Source organism: Rhinoderma darwinii, chromosome 12, assembly GCF_050947455.1.
Source record: "Rhinoderma darwinii isolate aRhiDar2 chromosome 12, aRhiDar2.hap1, whole genome shotgun sequence".
NCBI classification, from domain to species: Eukaryota; Metazoa; Chordata; class Amphibia; order Anura; family Rhinodermatidae; genus Rhinoderma; species Rhinoderma darwinii.
In genome coordinates, this window is record NC_134698.1 from 86,188,762 (window position 1) to 86,208,621 (window position 19,860).

Consider the following 19,860-nt stretch of genomic DNA (forward strand, 5'->3'; position numbering starts at 1 on the left):
AATAAGAACTGAGGGGAGCACCTCCTCGCTTCCAGGCATTTTCTGCAGCTCCTTCCACACCCATCTTGCCTGTTGTAACTCCCATCATCCTCACTAGATCATTATCTTCACCATATTCTCCTCCCGCAAGACTCTGCTATACCACCAGAGCACCATAACTAATCCCCCATTATAGTAGCTCCAGAACTCCTCGCCAGCTCAACCTCATTACCGCCATCATCCAGACCATTTCATTGTTCCCTGAAAGCCATAAAATCCCCATCACGCTTCATCCTCCACCATATAAACTGCTGCAAAGTTCTGCTGTATTTCTTCATAGGACCTCCACCCCTGGACCCCCCTGCAATGCTACGTTTCCTTTAATAAGCCCACATAACTCATCCTCCTGCTTCTTTACTCAATAGAAAACCTAGAGGGCTGATCGGAGCCTCAATATTCAAAATATCAGCTTTACTACAAACCGTCCACTAGTCATTCACCCCAAATCCCAGCCCCTGTGCCCCATAACGATCCTTACTTCATCTGATAAATTGAACTCAGCCAAGAACAGAAACCCTGCAAGAGAAAAGAGACAGGATTATAAAACCGCCATACATGTAATAACCCCCACACTGGTAATATACAGGAACCACCGTACATGTAAAGGATCTGTCAGGCACAGCTTCTGTGTCAACGCCCATAGGTAATCAGTCTGCACCTGCTTCTATGTCTGTGAGACTGACTCCATCTTCCACCACTCAGGATGGCAGGCTTAGGAGTGGGAGAGCCTATCACAGCCTGGCCAGCCGGAGCTAGCTCCCGCCTTCTGTCTATTTATACCTGCCTTTCCTGTTCCTCCTTGCTTGTGATTCTTCTCTGCTGGTTTCCTGGCCCTGCTGCTTGAACTCTTATCCTCTGCTTGTGATTGACCCTGGCTTTTCTGACCACTCTTCTGCTCTGCGTTTTTGTACCTCGCTCATCTCCTGGTTTGACTCGGCTCGTTCACCACTCTGTTGCTCACAGTGTTGCCGTGGGCAACTTCCCCATTTCCCTTGCTTCTTTGTACCCTTGTCTGTTTGTCTGTCGTGCACATATTGAGTGTAGGGACCGTCGCCCAGTTGTACCCCGTCGCCTAGGGCGGGTCGTTGCAAGTGGGCAGGGACTGAGTGGCGGGTAGATTAGGGCTCACTTGTCTGTTTCCCTATCCCCATCATTACATAATCACAGGCCCATATACCTTTTCTACCCTGGTCCCGGACACTACTATGGACCCCCTTGAGACCCTGGCTCAGCAAATGCAGGGTCTCTCCCTACAGGTCCAGGCCCTGGCTCAGAGGGTCAACCAGCCTGATGCTACCATGGTAGTGCCCCTCACCTCACCTCTTGAACCCCACCTCAAGTTGCCTGACCAGTTCTCAGGGGACCGGAAGATTTTTTTCTCCTTTCGGGAGAGTTGTAGGCTCTATTTTCGCTTAAAGCCCCACTCCTCAGGTTCTGAGAGCCAGCGGGTGGGTATAATTATGTCCCGGCTCCAGGAGGGGCCCCAAGAATGGGCCTTCTCCTTGGCTCCTGACGCCCCTGAACTTTCCTCCGTTGATCTTTTCTTTTCTGCTCTCGGACTCATTTATGACGAGACTGACAAGACTGCCTTTGCCGAGAGTCAGCTGGTGACCTTACGTCAGGGTAAGAGACCTGTTGAGGAGTATTGTTCTGACTTTAGGAAGTGGTGCGTAGCTTCTCGGTGGAATGACCCTGCCTTAAGGTGCCAGTTTAGATTGGGTCTGTCGAATGCCCTGAAAGACCTGCTAGTTAGCTATCCCTCTTCTGACTCCCTAGACCAGGTTATGGCTTTAGCGGTACGACTTGACCGACGTCTCAGGGAACGACGACTTGAACGTTTTTGTGTTTTCTCCTCTGACTCCCCCATGATGCCTCCCGAGGTCCCGTTGCTTCGCTCTTCCACGGAAGACTCAGAGGTACCTATGCAACTCGGGGCCTCCGTGTCCCCCCAACAACGTAGAGAGTTCCGCAGGAAGAATGGTCTCTGCTTCTATTGTGGGGATGACAAACATCAAGTGAACACCTGTCCTAGGCGTAAGAATAAGCAGCCGGAAAACTTCCGCGCCTAAGTAATCATTGGGGAGGTCACTTGGGCGCACAGGTATTTCCCGTAAATCTGAAACCTAATAAGATCTTGCTTCCCTTTCAGGTCTCTTTTGGTGGTAGGTCTGCTACCGGCAGTGCCTTCGTGGATTCAGGGTCTTCTGCTAATATCATGTCTGTGGAATTTGCTATGTCTCTTGCTATGCCTTTGATTGATTTGCCTAAACCTGTCCCGGTAGTGGGTATCGACTCCACTCCTCTTGCTAATGGTTATTTTACACAGCATACCCCTGTTTTTGAACTCCTTGTTGGCTCCATGCATTTGGAGCAATGCTCTGTACTGTTGATGCAGGGATTATCGTCCGATTTGGTTCTAGGCCTTCCCTGGTTGCAGTTGCATAATCCCACGTTTGACTGGAATACTGGGGAGCTAACCAAATGGGGTAATGAATGCTTGACGTCATGTTTTTCTGTTAATTCTATTTCTCCCCCTGTGGAGGTGAACACGCTACCTGAGTTTGTTCAGGACTTCGCTGATGTTTTCTCTAAAGAGGCCTCCGAAGTGTTACCTCCTCATAGAGAATACGATTGCGCAATCGATTTGGTACCAGGAGCTAAGCGCCCTAAGGGTAGGATATTTAATCTCTCTTGTCCCGAACGTGAAGCCATGAGAGAGTATATCCAGGAATGCCTGGCCAAGGGTTACATTCGCCCCTCTACTTCTCCGGTAGGTGCTGGCTTCTTCTTCGTAGGGAAGAAGGATGGTGGCCTGGGTTGCCTAAAGACGTTAAGGCCTACGTCGCCGCTTGTGAAGTTTGTGCTAGGTCCAAGACTCCCAGGTCCCGACCAGCGGGCTTTCTACATTCTTTGCCCATTCCCCAGAGACCTTGGACCCATATCTCCATGGATTTTATCACCGATTTGCCTCCATCTCAAGGCAAGTCGGTGGTGTGGGTTGTAGTAGACCGCTTCAGTAAGATGTGCCACTTTGTGCCCCTCAAGAAACTACCCAATGCTAAGACGTTAGCTAGCTTGTTTGTCAAACACATCCTGCGTCTCCATGGGGTCCCTGTCAATATTGTTTCTGACAGAGGGGTACAATTTGTTTAATTGTTTTGGAGAGCCTTCTGTAAAAAGTTGGAGATTGATCTGTCCTTCTCCTCGGCCTTCCATCCTGAAAATAATGGCCAAACGGAGAGGACTAATCAGTCCCTAGAACAATATTTAAGGTGTTTTATCTCTGACTGTCAATATGATTGGGTCTCATTCATTCCCCTCGCCGAATTTTCCCTTAATAACCGGGTCAGTAACTCGTCAGGGGTCTCCCCCTTTTTCTGTAATTTTGGGTTTAATCCACGGTTCTCCTTTGTTTCACCCGGTGTAAAGGATCTGCCAGGCACAGCTTCTGTATCTACGCCCATAGGTAATCAGTCTGCACCTGCTTCTATGTCTGTGAGAATGACTCCTTCTTCCACCACTCAGGATGGCAGGCTTAGGAGTGGTAGAGCCTATCGCAGCCTGGCCAGACGGAGCTAGCTCCCGCCCTCTGTCTATTTATACCTGCCTTTCCTGTTCCTCCTTGCTTGTGATTCTTCTCTGTTGGTTTCCTGGCCCTGCTGCAGCTTCTTGAACTATTTGTCCCTGTTTCGTATTGACCCCGGCTTACTGAATACTCTCCTGCTCTGCGTTTGGTACCTCGTGCTCTCCTGGTTTGACTCGGCTTGTTCACTACTCTCCTGCTCTGCGTTTGGCACCTCGTACTCTCCTACTTTGACTCGGCTCGTTTACTACTCTTGTTGCTCACGGTGTTGCCATGGGCAACTGCCCCGTTTCCCTTAGGTTCTGTGTTCCCTTGTCTGTTTGTCTGTCGTGCACTTATTGAGTGTAGGGAATGTCGCCCAGTTGTACCCCGTCGCCTAGGGCGGGTCGTTGCAAGTAGGCAGGGACTGAGTGGCGGGTAGATTAGAGCTCACTTGTCTGTTTCCCTACCCCCATCATTACACCTGGTAGTTCCAACAATCCCGAGGTAGAGGCCGTTCATCGGGAACTGTGCACAGTCTGGGCCCAGGTTCAGAAGAACCTAGAGGCGTCCCAGAGCATACATAAAACTCAGGCAGATAGAAGACGTTCTGCTAACCCCTTGTTTATGGACGGGGATCTGGTGTGGCTATCGTCAAAAAATTTGCGCCTTAAAGTTCTGTCCAAGAAGTTTGCTCTCCGGTTTATAGGACCGTACAAGGTCATTGAAGTCCTCAATCCTGTCTCCTTCCGACTGGAGTTGCCCCCATCTTTTCGAGTACATGACGTGTTTCATGCCTCCCTCCTTAAACGCTGCTCCCCGTCCTTGGCTCCCTCGAGGAAACCTCCGGTCCCCGTTCTCACCCCTGAGGGGGTAGAATTCGAGGTGGCCAAGATTGTGGACAGCAAGATGGTCCAAGGCTCCCTCCAGTACCTGGTCCATTGGAGAGGATACGGGCCTGAGGAGAAGACTTGGGTACCCGCCCGGGATGTTCACGCTGGGGTATTGGTCAGGAGGTTCCACCTTCGTTTCCCCAATAAACCAGGTCCACCTAGAAAGGGTCCGGTGGCCCCTCATAAAAGGGGGGGTACTGTAAAGGATCTGCCAGGCACAGCTTCTGTGTCAACGCCCATAGGTAATCAGTCTGCACCTGCTTCTATGTCTGTGAGACTGACTCCATCTTCCACCACTCAGGATGGCAGGCTTAGGAGTGGGAGAGCCTATCACAGCCTGGCCAGACGGAGCTAGCTCCCGCCCTCTGTCTTTTTATACCTGCCTTTCCTGTTCCTCCTTGCTTGTGATTCTTCTCTGCTGGTGTCCTGGCTCTGCTGCAGCTTCTTGAACTCTTATCCTCTGCTTGTGATTGACCTTGGCTTTTCTGACCACTCTTCTGCTCTGCGTTTTTGTACCTCGCTCATCTCCTGGTTTGACTCGGCTCGTTCACCTCGCTTGTTGCTCACGATGTTCTGTGGGCAACTTCCCCATTTCCCTTGCTTCTTTGTACCCTTGTCTGTTTGTATGTCGTGCACATATTGAGTGTAGGGACCGTCGCCCAGTTGTACCCCGTCGCCTAGGGCGGGTCGTTGCAAGTAGGCAGGGACTGAGTGGTGGGTAGATTAGGGCTCACTTGTCTGTTTCCCTACCCCATCATTATAGTACATGTTTTAACCCCCACACTGGTAATATACAGGAATCACCGTACATGTAATAACCCCCACACTGGTAATATACAGGACTCACCGTACATGTAATAACCCCCACACTGGTAATATACAGGAATCACCGTACATGTAATAACCCCCACACTGGTAATATACAGGAATCACAGCACCACACACATAGTAACCCAAACAATAGTATTATAAACCTCAGTTGGTGGAAATTGGTATATTTATAGAGACCACAGCCATAGTATACCCACAGCACGTGACACTTTCCCATCAGCCAGCCGCATTGCCTGATGCATTACATGAATGCATTGTAAAGTACTCCTGACTTATACTCAAGGCAGCCAGTCCCTGTCACTCACCTGATCTTTACTGCTCAGGTCTGAGGGGCTCGTCTCACAGGGCGACTTCTCCTTGTCACTTGGCTCCCCATAGAATAGAGAGGTCAGGCTACACAATAGGGAAAAACAGAGGCATTAAGAGACATCCAGACACAGATCCTACACATAACCCCCACTTCTATCTCTTTCTGCACCACCACCGTGACCCCGGTCTGCACCACCACCGTGACCGTGGTCTGCACCTCCACCGTGACCCTGGTCTGCACCTCCACCATGGTCTGCACCTCCACCATTTTCACCATGGTCTGCACCTCCACCATGGTCACCATGGCCTGCACCTCCACCATGGTCACCATGGCCTGCACCTCCACCGAGACCCTGGTCTGCACCTCCACCATGGTCACCATGGTCTGCACCTCCACCATGGACACCATGGCCTGCACCTCCACCATGGTCACCATGGCCTGCACCTCCACCATGGTCACCATGGTCTGCACCTCCACCGTGACCATGGTCTGCACCTCCACCGTGACCATGGTCTGCACCTCCACCGTGACCATGGTCTGCACCTCCACCGTGACCATGGTCTGCACCTCCATCAAAAAAGCTGACATGAAATGCATCCATTTTCAGGATAAACATGGCGCCAACAAAAATGTGAGAGGTGTCCATAGGAAGGTATCTGGTCCCCACTCCATCTATGGCACAGTGTTATCACTGCTCAGCTTTCTCTACTGAATGCACACAGGGACACACAGGGACACTGTGCATTCACGAGGAGGAGCTGACTCACATAAGTCTGGACATGACACGTTCATCCCAATCCCTCCACCACCAGCCCATTGACTATAGTCAACCATTACTCATATGATGTCCATCTGCGTCGCATGACTGGGCTGGGGAGAAAATTCAGAGGTCAGTGTGTGCACAACTAGGGAGAGGTCACTGCGTATGTTATATAGCACTGTATATACGACATGATGTGATGTCTCACCTGTCATTGTCTATAAGAAGTGCCAGACGTCCGTAATCCCAGGCAGCTTTCCTCATACATGAGAAGACCAGTAGCAGTAGCTGGAGACACAAAAGACACTTCTATAAATACTGTGGCCGCATCTTACACCATCCAGGATATTCCTGCTGCATCCCTCAGAGGGTCTTACACTGGTACCAAGAGCTAATATAACCCGGCTACTAGCACTCTGAACAGTCTTACCAGCCACACCAAGAAGTTGATAGCCAGGACAGTTGGAACACCTCCGAATGGCAGTCCTTGTAGGACGGTACTGTGTGAGCGTGCACTGTAACATTGATCGGTTAGATTAGTTGGGGGGTCCTCGGGTATGAGGGGCGCCATGGAAGAGGTTGACTCCAGCAGGATGTCCATGTCGTAACCTGATAAAACAAGTCATATAGACAGTGAGATCTATGTTTTGGGGTGAGGACTGTAGAGTGGCTGTCTGACGAGTCTGATCATAGTGATGGCCACATAGGCAGTAGAGGGGACGGTGATAGAGAATATGCAATCACCGGACACCAATGTAGTTGTAGCAGATGGAACAAGTCTGGGAGACGATCCCTATGAAGAGGGCAGATTTTTCTTTGTAGTGAAGCTTGGGGTGAAGGAGCAGCCATCGTGTGGAGCACATATTAGGATGGAGATGTCCAGTCTTAGTTCATACGATCGTCCTTTATTTGTGTGTTGAGCTCTTTCAGTGTTTATAGATCTAAGCCATTGACTTGACTTAAACTCACCCTGCACTCCCAGGAATAGACTAATTGGGGAATGTGATGGGGTAACATGAGGCATCCAGCGGAGGAGTAACCTCATGGTTGACCATTGCTCTTACTGATGTAGGGTGTCACGGCTAATCTCTGCTCTTACTGATGTAGGGTGTCACGGCTGATCTCTGCTCTTACTGATATAGGGTGCCACGGCTGATCACAGCTGACTAATGTAGGGTGCCACGGCTGATCTCTGCTCTTACTGATGTAGGGTGTCCCGGCTAATCTCTGCTCTTACTGATGTAGGGTGCCATGGATGATCTCTGTTCTTACTGATGTAGGGTGTCACGGCTGATCTCTGCTCTTACTGATGTAGGGTGTCACGGCTGATCTCTGCTCTTACTGATATAGGGTGCCACGGCTGATCTCAGCTGACTAATGTAGGGTGCCACGGATGATCTCTGCTCTTACTGATGTAGGGTGTCACGGCTGATCTCGGCTCTTACTGATGTAGGGTGTCACGGCTGATCTCAGCTCTTACTGATGTAGGGTGCCACGGCTGATCTCTGCTCTTACTGAGGTAGGGTGCTACGGCTGATCTCTGCTCTTACTGATGTAGGGTGTCACGGCTGATCTCTGCTCTTACTGATGTAGGGTGTCACGGCTGACCTCTGCCCTTACTGATGTAGGGTGCCACGGCTGATCTCTGCTCTTACTGATGTAGGGTGTCACGGCTGATCTCTGCCCTTACTGATGTAGGGTGCCACGGCTGATCTCTGCTCTTACTGATGTAGGGTGCCACGGCTGATCTCTGCCCTTACTGATGTAGGGTGCCACGGCTGATCTCTGCTCTTACTGATGTAGGGTGTCACGGCTGAACTCTGCCCTTACTGATGTAGGGTGTCACGGCTGATCTCTGCCCTTACTGATGTAGGGTGTCACGGCTGATCTCTGCCCTTACTGATGTAGGGTGTCACGGATGATCTCTGCCCTTACTGATGTAGGGTGTCACGGCTGATCTCTGCCCTTACTGATGTAGGGTGTCACGGCTGATCTCTGCCCTTACTGATGTAGGGTGTCACGGCTGATCTCTGCCCTTACTGCTGTAGGGTGTCACGGCTGATCTCTGCCCCTACTGCTGTAGGGTGTCACGGATGATCTCTGCTCTTACTGATGTAGGGTGTCACGGCTGATCTCTGCCCTTACTGATGTAGGGTGTCACGGCTGATCTCTGCCCCTACTGCTGTAGGGTGTCACGGATGATCTCTGCTCTTACTGATGTAGGGTGTCACGGCTGATCTCTGCCCTTACTGATGTAGGGTGTCACGGCTGATCTCTGCCCTTACTGCTGTAGGGTGTCACGGCTGATCTCTGCCCCTACTGCTGTAGGGTGTCACGGATGATCTCTGCTCTTACTGATGTAGGGTGTCACGGCTGATCTCTGCCCTTACTGATGTAGGGTGTCACGGCTGATCTCTGCCCCTACTGCTGTAGGGTGTCATGGATGATCTCTGCTCTTACTGATGTAGGGTGTCACGGCTGATCTCTGCCCTTACTGATGTAGGGTGTCACGGCTGAACTCTGCCCTTACTGATGTAGGGTGTCACGGCTGATCTCTGCCCTTACTGATGTAGGGTGTCACGGCTGATCTCTGCCCTTACTGATGTAGGGTGTCACGGCTGATCTCTGCCCTTACTGCTGTAGGGTGTCACGGCTGATCTCTGCCCCTACTGCTGTAGGGTGTCACGGATGATCTCTGCTCTTACTGATGTAGGGTGTCACGGCTGATCTCTGCCCTTACTGATGTAGGGTGTCACGGCTGATCTCTGCCCCTACTGCTGTAGGGTGTCACGGATGATCTCTGCTCTTACTGATGTAGGGTGTCACGGCTGATCTCTGCCCTTACTGATGTAGGGTGTCACGGCTGATCTCTGCCCTTACTGCTGTAGGGTGTCACGGCTGATCTCTGCCCCTACTGCTGTAGGGTGTCACGGATGATCTCTGCTCTTACTGATGTAGGGTGTCACGGCTGATCTCTGCCCTTACTGATGTAGGGTGTCACGGCTGATCTCTTCCCCTACTGCTGTAGGGTGTCATGGATGATCTCTGCTCTTACTGATGTAGGGTGTCACGGCTGATCTCTGCCCTTACTGATGTAGGGTGTCACGGCTGAACTCTGCCCTTACTGATGTAGGGTGTCACGGCTGAACTCTGCCCTTACTGATGTAGGGTGTCACGGCTGATCTCTGCCCTTACTGATGTAGGGTGTCACGGCTGATCTCTGCCCTTACTGATGTAGGGTGTCACGGCTGATCTCTGCTCTTACTGATGTAGGGTGTCACGGCTGATCTCGGCACTTACTGATGTAGGGTGTCACGGCTGATCTCTGCTCTTACTGATGTAGGGTGTCACGGCTGATCTCGGCTCTTACTGATGTAGGGTGCCACGGCTGATCTCTGCTGACTGATGTAGGGTGCCACGGCTGATCTCTGCTCTTACTGATGTAGGGTGTCACGGCTGATCTCTGCCCTTACTGATGTAGGGTGTCACGGATGATCTCTGCCCTTACTGATGTAAGGTGTCACGGCTGATCTCTGCCCTTACTGATGTAAGGTGTCACGGCTGATGTCTGCCCTTACTGATGTAGGGTGTCACGGCTGATCTCTGCCCCAACTACTATAGGGTGTCACGGATGATCTCTGCTCTTACTAATGTAGGGTGCCACGGATGATCTCTGCTCTTACTGATGTAGGGTGTCACGGCTGATCTCTGTTGTTACTGATGTAGGGTGCCACGGCTGATCTCTGCCCTTACTGATGTAGGGTGCCACAGCTGATCTCTGCTCTTACTGATGTAGGGTGTCACAGCTGATCTCTGCTCTTACTGATGTAGGGTGCCACGGCTGATCTCTGCCCTTACTGATGTAGGGTGCCACGGCTGATCTCTGCTCTTACTGATGTAGGGTGTCACGGCAGATCTCTGCCCTTACTGATGTAGGGTGTCACGGCTGATCTCTGCCCTTACTGATGTAGGGTGTCACGGCTGATCTCTGCCCTTATTGATGTAGGGTGTCACGGCTGATCTCTGCCCTTACTGATGTAGGGTGTCACGGCTGATCTCTGCCCTTACTGATGTAGGGTGTCACGGCTGATCTCTGCCCCTACTGCTGTAGGGTGTCACGGATGATCTCTGCTCTGATGTAGGGTGTCACGGCTGATCTCTGCCCTTACTGATGTAGGGTGTCACGGCTGAACTCTGCCCTTACTGATGTAGGGTGTCACGGCTGATCTCTGCCCTTACTGATGTAGGGTGTCACGGATGATCTCTGCCCTTACTGATGTAAGGTGTCACGGCTGATCTCTGCCCTTACTGATGTAGGGTGTCACGGCTGATCTCTGCCCCTACTGTTGTAGGGTGTCACGGATGATCTCTGCTCTTACTAATGTAGGGTGTCACGGATGATCTCAGCTCTTACTGATGTAGGGTGTCACGGATGATCTCTGCTCTGATGTAGGGTGTCACGGCTGATCTCTGCCCTTACTGATATAGGGTGTCACGGCTGAACTCTGCCCTTACTGATGTAGGGTGTCACGGCTGATCTCTGCCCTTACTGATGTAGGGTGTCACGGATGATCTCTGCCCTTACTGATGTAAGGTGTCACGGCTGATCTCTGCCCTTACTGATGTAGGGTGTCACGGCTGATCTCTGCCCCTACTGTTGTAGGGTGTCACGGATGATCTCTGCCCTTACTGATGTAGGGTGCCACGGCTGATCTCTGCTCTTACTGATGTAGGGTGTCACGGCTGATCTCTGCCCTTACTGATGTAGGGTGTCACGGCTGAACTCTGCCCTTACTGATGTAGGGTGTCACGGCTGATCTCTGCCCTTACTGATGTAGGGTGTCACGGATGATCTCTGCCCTTACTGATGTAGGGTGTCACGGCTGATCTCTGCCCTTACTGATGTAGGGTGTCACGGCTGATCTCTGCCCTTACTGATGTAGGGTGTCACGGCTGATCTCTGCCCTTACTGATGTAGGGTGTCACGGCTGATCTCTGCCCTTACTGCTGTAGGGTGTCACGGCTGATCTCTGCCCCTACTGCTGTAGGGTGTCACGGATGATCTCTGCTCTTACTGATGTAGGGTGTCACGGATGATCTCTGCCCTTACTGATGTAAGGTGTCACGGCTGATCTCTGCCCTTACTGATGTAGGGTGTCACGGCTGATCTCTGCTCTTACTGATGTAGGGTGTCACGGCTGATCTCTGTTGTTACTGATGTAGGGTGCCACGGCTGATCTCTGCCCTTACTGATGTAGGGTGCCACAGCTGATCTCTGCTCTTACTGATGTAGGGTGTCACAGCTGATCTCTGCTCTTACTGATGTAGGGTGCCACGGCTGATCTCTGCCCTTACTGATGTAGGGTGTCACGGCTGATCTCTGCCCCTACTGTTGTAGGGTGTCACGGATGATCTCTGCTCTTACTGATGTAGGGTGCCACGGCTGATCTCTGCCCTTACTGATGTAGGGTGCCACGGCTGATCTCTGCTCTTACTGATGTAGGGTGTCACGGCAGATCTCTGCCCTTACTGATGTAGGGTGTCACGGCTGATCTCTGCCCTTACTGATGTAGGGTGTCACGGCTGATCTCTGCCCTTATTGATGTAGGGTGTCACGGCTGATCTCTGCCCTTACTGATGTAGGGTGTCACGGCTGATCTCTGCCCTTACTGATGTAGGGTGTCACGGCTGATCTCTGCCCCTACTGCTGTAGGGTGTCACGGATGATCTCTGCTCTGATGTAGGGTGTCACGGCTGATCTCTGCCCTTACTGATGTAGGGTGTCACGGCTGAACTCTGCCCTTACTGATGTAGGGTGTCACGGCTGATCTCTGCCCTTACTGATGTAGGGTGTCACGGATGATCTCTGCCCTTACTGATGTAAGGTGTCACGGCTGATCTCTGCCCTTACTGATGTAGGGAGTCACGGCTGATCTCTGCCCCTACTGTTGTAGGGTGTCACGGATGATCTCTGCTCTTACTAATGTAGGGTGTCACGGATGATCTCAGCTCTTACTGATGTAGGGTGTCACGGATGATCTCTGCTCTGATGTAGGGTGTCACGGCTGATCTCTGCCCTTACTGATATAGGGTGTCACGGCTGAACTCTGCCCTTACTGATGTAGGGTGTCACGGCTGATCTCTGCCCTTACTGATGTAGGGTGTCACGGCTGATCTCTGCCCTTACTGATGTAGGGTGTCACGGCTGATCTCTGCCCTTACTGATGTAGGGTGTCACGGCTGATCTCTGCCCCTACTGTTGTAGGGTGTCACGGATGATCTCTGCCCTTACTGATGTAGGGTGCCACGGCTGATCTCTGCTCTTACTGATGTAGGGTGTCACGGCTGATCTCTGCCCTTACTGATGTAGGGTGTCACGGCTGAACTCTGCCCTTACTGATGTAGGGTGTCACGGCTGATCTCTGCCCTTACTGATGTAGGGTGTCACGGATGATCTCTGCCCTTACTGATGTAGGGTGTCACGGCTGATCTCTGCCCTTACTGATGTAGGGTGTCACGGCTGATCTCTGCCCTTACTGATGTAGGGTGTCACGGCTGATCTCTGCCCTTACTGATGTAGGGTGTCACGGCTGATCTCTGCCCTTACTGCTGTAGGGTGTCACGGCTGATCTCTGCCCCTACTGCTGTAGGGTGTCACGGATGATCTCTGCTCTTACTGATGTAGGGTGTCACGGATGATCTCTGCCCTTACTGATGTAAGGTGTCACGGCTGATCTCTGCCCTTACTGATGTAGGGTGTCACGGCTGATCTCTGCTCTTACTGATGTAGGGTGTCACGGCTGATCTCTGTTGTTACTGATGTAGGGTGCCACGGCTGATCTCTGCCCTTACTGATGTAGGGTGTCACGGCTGATCTCTGCTCTTACTGATGTAGGGTGTCACGGCTGATCTCTGTTGTTACTGATGTAGGGTGCCACGGCTGATCTCTGCCCTTACTGATGTAGGGTGCCACAGCTGATCTCTGCTCTTACTGATGTAGGGTGTCACAGCTGATCTCTGCTCTTACTGATGTAGGGTGCCACGGCTGATCTCTGCCCTTACTGATGTAGGGTGTCACGGCTGATCTCTGCCCCTACTGTTGTAGGGTGTCACGGATGATCTCTGCTCTTACTAATGTAGGGTGTCACGGATGATCTCAGCTCTTACTGATGTAGGGTGTCACGGCTGATCTCGGCACTTACTGATGTAGGGTGTCACGGCTGATCTCTGCTATTACTGATGTAGGGTGTCACGGCTGATCTCTGCTATTACTGATGTAGGGTGTCACGGCTGATCTCTGCTATTACTGATGTAGGGTGTCACGGCTGATCTCTGCTATTACTGATGTAGGGTGTCACGGCTGATCTCGGCTCTTACTGATGTAGGGTGCCACGGCTGATCTCTGCTGACTGATGTAGGGTGCCACGGCTGATCTCTGCTCTTACTGATGTAGGGTGCCACGGCTGATCTCTGCTGACTGATGTAGGGTGTCACGGCTGATCTCTGCCCTTACTGATGTAGGGTGTCACGGCTGATCTCTGCCCTTACTGATGTAGGGTGTCACGGCTGATCTCTGCCCTTACTGATGTAGGGTGTCACGGCTGATCTCTGCCCTTACTGATGTAGGGTGTCACGGCTGATCTCTGCCCTTACTGATGTAAGGTGTCACGGCTGATCTCTGCCCTTACTGATGTAGGGTGTCACGGCTGATCTCTGCCCCTACTGTTGTAGGGTGTCACGGATGATCTCTGCTCTTACTAATGTAGGGTGTCACGGATGATCTCAGCTCTTACTGATGTAGGGTGTCACGGATGATCTCTGCTCTGATGTAGGGTGTCACGGCTGATCTCTGCCCTTACTGATGTAGGGTGTCACGGCTGAACTCTGCCCTTACTGATGTAGGGTGTCACGGCTGATCTCTGCCCTTACTGATGTAGGGTGTCACGGATGATCTCTGCCCTTACTGATGTAAGGTGTCACGGCTGATCTCTGCCCTTACTGATGTAGGGTGTCACGGCTGATCACTGCCCCTACTGTTGTAGGGTGTCACGGATGATCTCTGCTCTTACTAATGTAGGGTGTCACGGATGATCTCAGCTCTTACTGATGTAGGGTGTCACGGCTGATCTCGGCACTTACTGATGTAGGGTGTCACGGCTGATCTCTGCTATTACTGATGTAGGGTGTCACGGCTGATCTCTGCTATTACTGATGTAGGGTGTCACGGCTGATCTCTGCTATTACTGATGTAGGGTGTCACGGCTGATCTCTGCTATTACTGATGTAGGGTGTCACGGCTGATCTCGGCTCTTACTGATGTAGGGTGCCACGGCTGATCTCTGCTGACTGATGTAGGGTGCCACGGCTGATCTCTGCTCTTACTGATGTAGGGTGCCACGGATGATCTCTGCTCTTACTGGTGTAGGGTGTCACGGCTGAACTCTGCCCTTACTGATGTAGGGTGTCACGGCTGATCTCTGCTCTTACTGATGTAGGGTGTCACGGCTGATCTCCGCTCTTACTGATGTAGGGTGTCAAGATTGACTTCTGCCCTTGCTGATTCGCTCCAGGGCAGGAGATCATACCTGGTTATGATCAGCTGGGTGATCTCCTCATGACCTCTGGCCTCCATAGAAGCCACGCAAAACTACAAAAGAAGAATTGTACCATATTTCTACCGAGAATAAACTGTGAACATCCACCCTACCAAAGTTACCCTCCTACCCCACTATTTACCAATAAACCCTCCCCTTCAAACCACACTAATCTACTACATATCCTTTTAACCCTCCCTTCTACCCCACCATTTACCTATTAACCCCCCCCCCCTACAGCGCTATATACAATAATAACCCCCCACCACAGCGTTAGATCTCCTATTATCCCTCCCTCCTGCCCCACTACATACACAGCCCTGATGATACGCGCTGTGTGGCTCCTCTATATCAGACCTTGGTCCGGATTACACACCCTGTGGTCCCGGTTCCCGCAGTCTGGGCCCTGGCGCTCGTGTTACAGACATTACGGCAGGTGCGTTCGCTACAATGTATCACAGGCGGAACAAGACACGAAGCACCCGCCCGAAACACAAACACCTGCGCCCATCCACCCTCCCGTCACCGGGCACGGCCCCTGCCCCAATACCAACATCTGCCACCTCACCTGTGCATCCGCAGCATCCCGACCAGCCGGGACCATCAGCCGACGAACCCCAACGATCCCGGCGCCGCCTCCTGACATCAGCTAAGGGCAACGGGGCGGGAGGGGCTGTCAGTGTACTCCCAGCTGTCACCTACATCCTAAACCTGTCTATAAGAGCTGCCACCTACATCCTGTCTATAGGAGCAATCACCTACACCCCGAACCTGTCCATAACAGCTGTCACCTACATCCTAAGCCTGTCTATAGGAGCTGTCACCTAATCCTGTCTATAGGGCAGTCGCCTACATCCTAAACCTGTCTATAGGAGCTGTCACCTACATCCTAAGCCTGTCTATAGGAGCTGTCACCTAATCCTGTCATCTACATTCCGGACCTGTCTATAGGGGCAATCACCTACATCCTAAACCTGTCTATAGGGCAGTCACCTACATCCTAAGCCTGTCTATAGGGCAGTCACCTACATCCTAAACCTGTCTATAGGGCAGTCACCTACATCCTAAGCCTGTCTATAGGAGCTGTCACCTAATCGTCTATAGGGCAGTCACCTACATCCTAAACCTGTCTATAGGAGCTGTCACTTACATCCTAATCCTGTCTATAGGGCAGTCACCTACATCCTAAGCCTGTCTATAAGAGCTGTCACCTAATCCTGTCTATAGGGCAGTCACCTACATCCTAAACCTGTCTATAGGAGCTGTCACCTACATCCTAAGCCTGTCTATAAGAGCTGTCACCTACATCCTAATCCTGTCTATAGGAGCTGCCACCTAATCCTGTCTATAGGGCAATCACCTACATCCTAAACCTGTCTATAGGAGCTGTCACCTACATCCTAAGCCTGTCTATAAGAGCTGTCACCTACATCCTAATCCTGTCTATAGGGCAGTCACCTACATCCTAAGCCTGTCTATAAGAGCTGTCACCTAATCCTGTCTATAGGGCAGTCACCTACATCCTAAACCTGTCTATAGGAGCTGTCACTTAATCCTGTCATCTACATTCCGGACCTGTCTATAGGGGCAATCACCTACATCCCGAACCTGTCTATAGGGGCAGTCACCTACATTGCGGGCCTGTCCATAGGGACAGTCACTTACATCCCAGACCTGTCTATAGGGGCAGTCATCTACATTCCGGGCCTGTTTATAGGGGGAAGTCACCTAGATCCCAGACCTGTTTATAGGGGTTGTCACCTACATCCCGAACCGGTCTATAGCGGATGTCACATACATCCCGGACCTGTTAATAGGAAAAGTTCCCTACATCCCAGACCTGTCTATAGTAACAGTCACCTACAGCCCCTATGGACACGTCTGGGATTTCAGTATACTCTGCACTGTCATCTACATCCAGGACCTGTCTATTGGGGCTGTCAGTGAACTCCCAGTCATCACCTACATACTAGACCTGTCTATAGGGGAGAATCACCTACAGTGGATATAAAAAGGTCTACACACCCCTGATAAAATGTCAGTTTTTATCTTGTCAAAAAATCAGTCCAAGATGAATCATTTCAGAACTTTTTCCACCTTTAATGTGACCCGTAATCTGTGCAATTCCACTGAAAAACAAACGGAAATTATTTAGAGGAAAAAAAACTACTGGTTGCATAAGTGTGAACACCCTCTTATAATTGGGGATGTGGTTGTGTTCAGATTTAGCCAATAACATTTAAGCTCATGTTAAATAGTAGTCAGTACTCAGCTGCCATTATTTATAGTGATTCGGAGTAACCCCCATATAAAGTTCCGCTCTTCTATTAGGATTTTCCTGACATTTTCTTTGTTGCATGTGACAGTAAAAGCCGTGGTCCGTAAAGAGCTTCCAACACATCAAAGGGATCTGATTGTTGAAAGGCATCAGTCAGGTGAAGGGTACCAAAGAATTTCCATGGCATTAGATATATCATGGAACACAGTGAAGACATCATCAAGAAGTGGATTACATTTGGCAGAACAGTGACATTACCAATAACTGGATGTCCATCAAACCTTGATGAAAAGACAGGACGAAAATTGGTCCGGGAGGCTACAAAGTTGCCAACGGCAACATCAAAAGGAGCTCAGGACTTTCTGGCAGGTGCTGGTTGTGTAGTGCATGTTACAACAATCTCCATTATTCTTCATATGTCTGGGCTGTGGAGGAGGGTGGCAAGACAGAAGCTTTTTCTAACGAAGAAAAACATCCAAGCCCGGCCACGTTATACCAAGACCACCATCAAGTCTGCCAAAAGCATGTGGGAAAACGCATTATGTCTGATGAGACAGAGGTGGAACTTTTTGTCAATAATTCCAGAAAGTTTGTCATAAAGATGACACTGCACATCCCCAAAAGAACACCATACCCAGAGTGACACACGGTGGAGGCGGCATTATGGAGCACGGCGGAGGTGACGTTGTGGAGCATGGCGGGGGCGGCGTTGTGGAGCACGGCAGGGGCGGCGTTGTGGAGCACAGCAAGGGCGGCGTTATGGAGCACGGCGGGGGTAGCATTACGGAGCACGACGGGGGTAGCATGACGGAGCACGGCGGGGGCAGCATGACGGAGCACGGCGGGGGCAGCATGACGGAGCACGGCGGGGGCAGCATTACGGAGCACGGCGGGGGTAGCATTACGGAGCACGGCGGGGGTAGCATGACGGAGCACGGCGGGGGCAGCATGACGGAGCACGGCGGGGGCAGCATTATGAAGCACGGCGGGGGCAGCATTATGGAGCACGGCGGGGGCAGCATTATGGAGCACGGCGGGGGCAGCATTATGGAGCACGGCGGGGGCAGCATTATGGAGCACGGTGGCGGCATTATGGAGCACGGTGGCGGCAGTATGGAGCACGGTGGAGGCAGTATGGAGCACGGTGGAGGCAGTATGGAGCACGGTGGAGGCAGTATGGAGCACGGTGGAGGCAGTATGGAGCACGGTGGAGGCAGTATGGAGCACGGTGGAGGCAGTATGGAGCACGGTGGAGGCAGTATGGAGCACGGTGGCGGCATTATGGAGCACGGTGGCGGCATTATGGAGCACGGTGGAGGCAGTATGGAGCACGGTGGAGGCAGTATGGAGCATGGTGGAGGCAGTATGGAGCATGGTGGAGGCAGTATGGAGCACGGCGGGGGCAGCATTACGGAACACTTCCAAATATCAGCCAATATTGGCGCACAACCTGCAGCCTCTGCTAAAAAGCTAAAGATGAATTTCATCTTTCAGCACAACGACCCAAAGCAACAAAAGATCAGCCGGAGCCCAGACCCGAACCCCACTGACAATGGGGTGACCTGGAGGGGGCGCACACAGGAGACGCCAAGTCAAGATGTGCCATGTGATAGACTTCTACCCAAAAACACTGAATGCTTCATAAAGTCAGAGGGGAATTCAACTAAGTATTAGTGTAGGGTGTGCAGATTTATGCAACCACGTTATTTTTGTTCTTTATTTTTATTTTTCCACCCTAAAAGATTTCAGTTTGTTTTTAAATGGAATAGCACAGATTACAGGTCACATTAAAAGGTGGAAAAAGTTCTGAAATGATTCATCTTGGACTGACTTTGTAACATGACAAAAACCCATATTAGCAGGGGTGTGTAGACTATTATATCCACTGCACATCCCCGACCTGTATATAGGGGCTGTTATCTACATCCCAGACCTATCTATAGAAACAAGACACGAAGCATCCGCCCGAAACACAAACACTTGCCCCCAATACTAACATCTGCCACCCTCCTGGGGAAGATGCCACCTCACCTGTGCATCCGCAACATCCCGACCAGCCGGGACCATCAGTCAACGAACCCCAAGGATCCTGGCACCACCTCCTGACATCAGCAACGGGGCGGGAGAGGCTGTCAGTGTACTCCCAGCTGTCACCTACATCCCAAGCCTGTCTATAGGGGCAGTCCCCTACATCCCGAACCAGCCTCAGATCACCGTGCACAATACCAAGTGGCGGGTGGAGTGGTGTAAAGCACACCGCCATTGGGATCTGGAGAAGCGTGTTCTCTGAAGGGATGAATCTGGAGTTCACTATTGGCAGACACCAGAACGCTACCTACCGGAATGAATAGTGCCCACTGTAACACGTGGTGGAGGAGGCGTAAGAGTCTGGGGCTGTTTTTCAAGGCTTGGTCCCTTATTTCCAGTGCAGGGTTAATGCTGCAGCACACAAAGCTATTTTACACAATTGCAGCTTCCAACTTTGTGGTAACAGTTTGAAGTTTGGCCCTTTCCAGCATGACTGCGCCCCAGTGCACACGTCGAGCTCCATATAGACAGGGGGTGAGGAGTACAGCAGCTTTGGGAGGAATTG

At 51.5% G+C, this 19,860-nt stretch overlaps 1 protein-coding gene across 4 annotated transcripts in view; it reads right to left on the minus strand.

The window, feature by feature from the left end:
* TMEM63C (transmembrane protein 63C) overlaps positions 1–19,860 on the minus strand; it is a 90,766-nt gene that overhangs the window by 15,189 nt on the left and 55,717 nt on the right. For 2 of the 4 annotated variants that reach the window (XM_075844503.1, XM_075844504.1), the window contains 4 exons: positions 6,826–7,004; positions 6,604–6,683; positions 5,631–5,718; positions 518–555 (listed from right to left, as the gene is read on the minus strand). In XM_075844503.1, the coding sequence (XP_075700618.1) occupies positions 518–555; positions 5,631–5,718; positions 6,604–6,683; positions 6,826–7,004 (385 nt within the window). Of the gene's footprint in view, positions 1–517; positions 556–5,630; positions 5,719–6,603; positions 6,684–6,825; positions 7,005–14,980; positions 15,043–15,557; positions 15,921–19,860 lie in introns of those variants that run through there. The other 2 variants (XM_075844505.1, XM_075844506.1) reach the window with 2 other exon arrangements.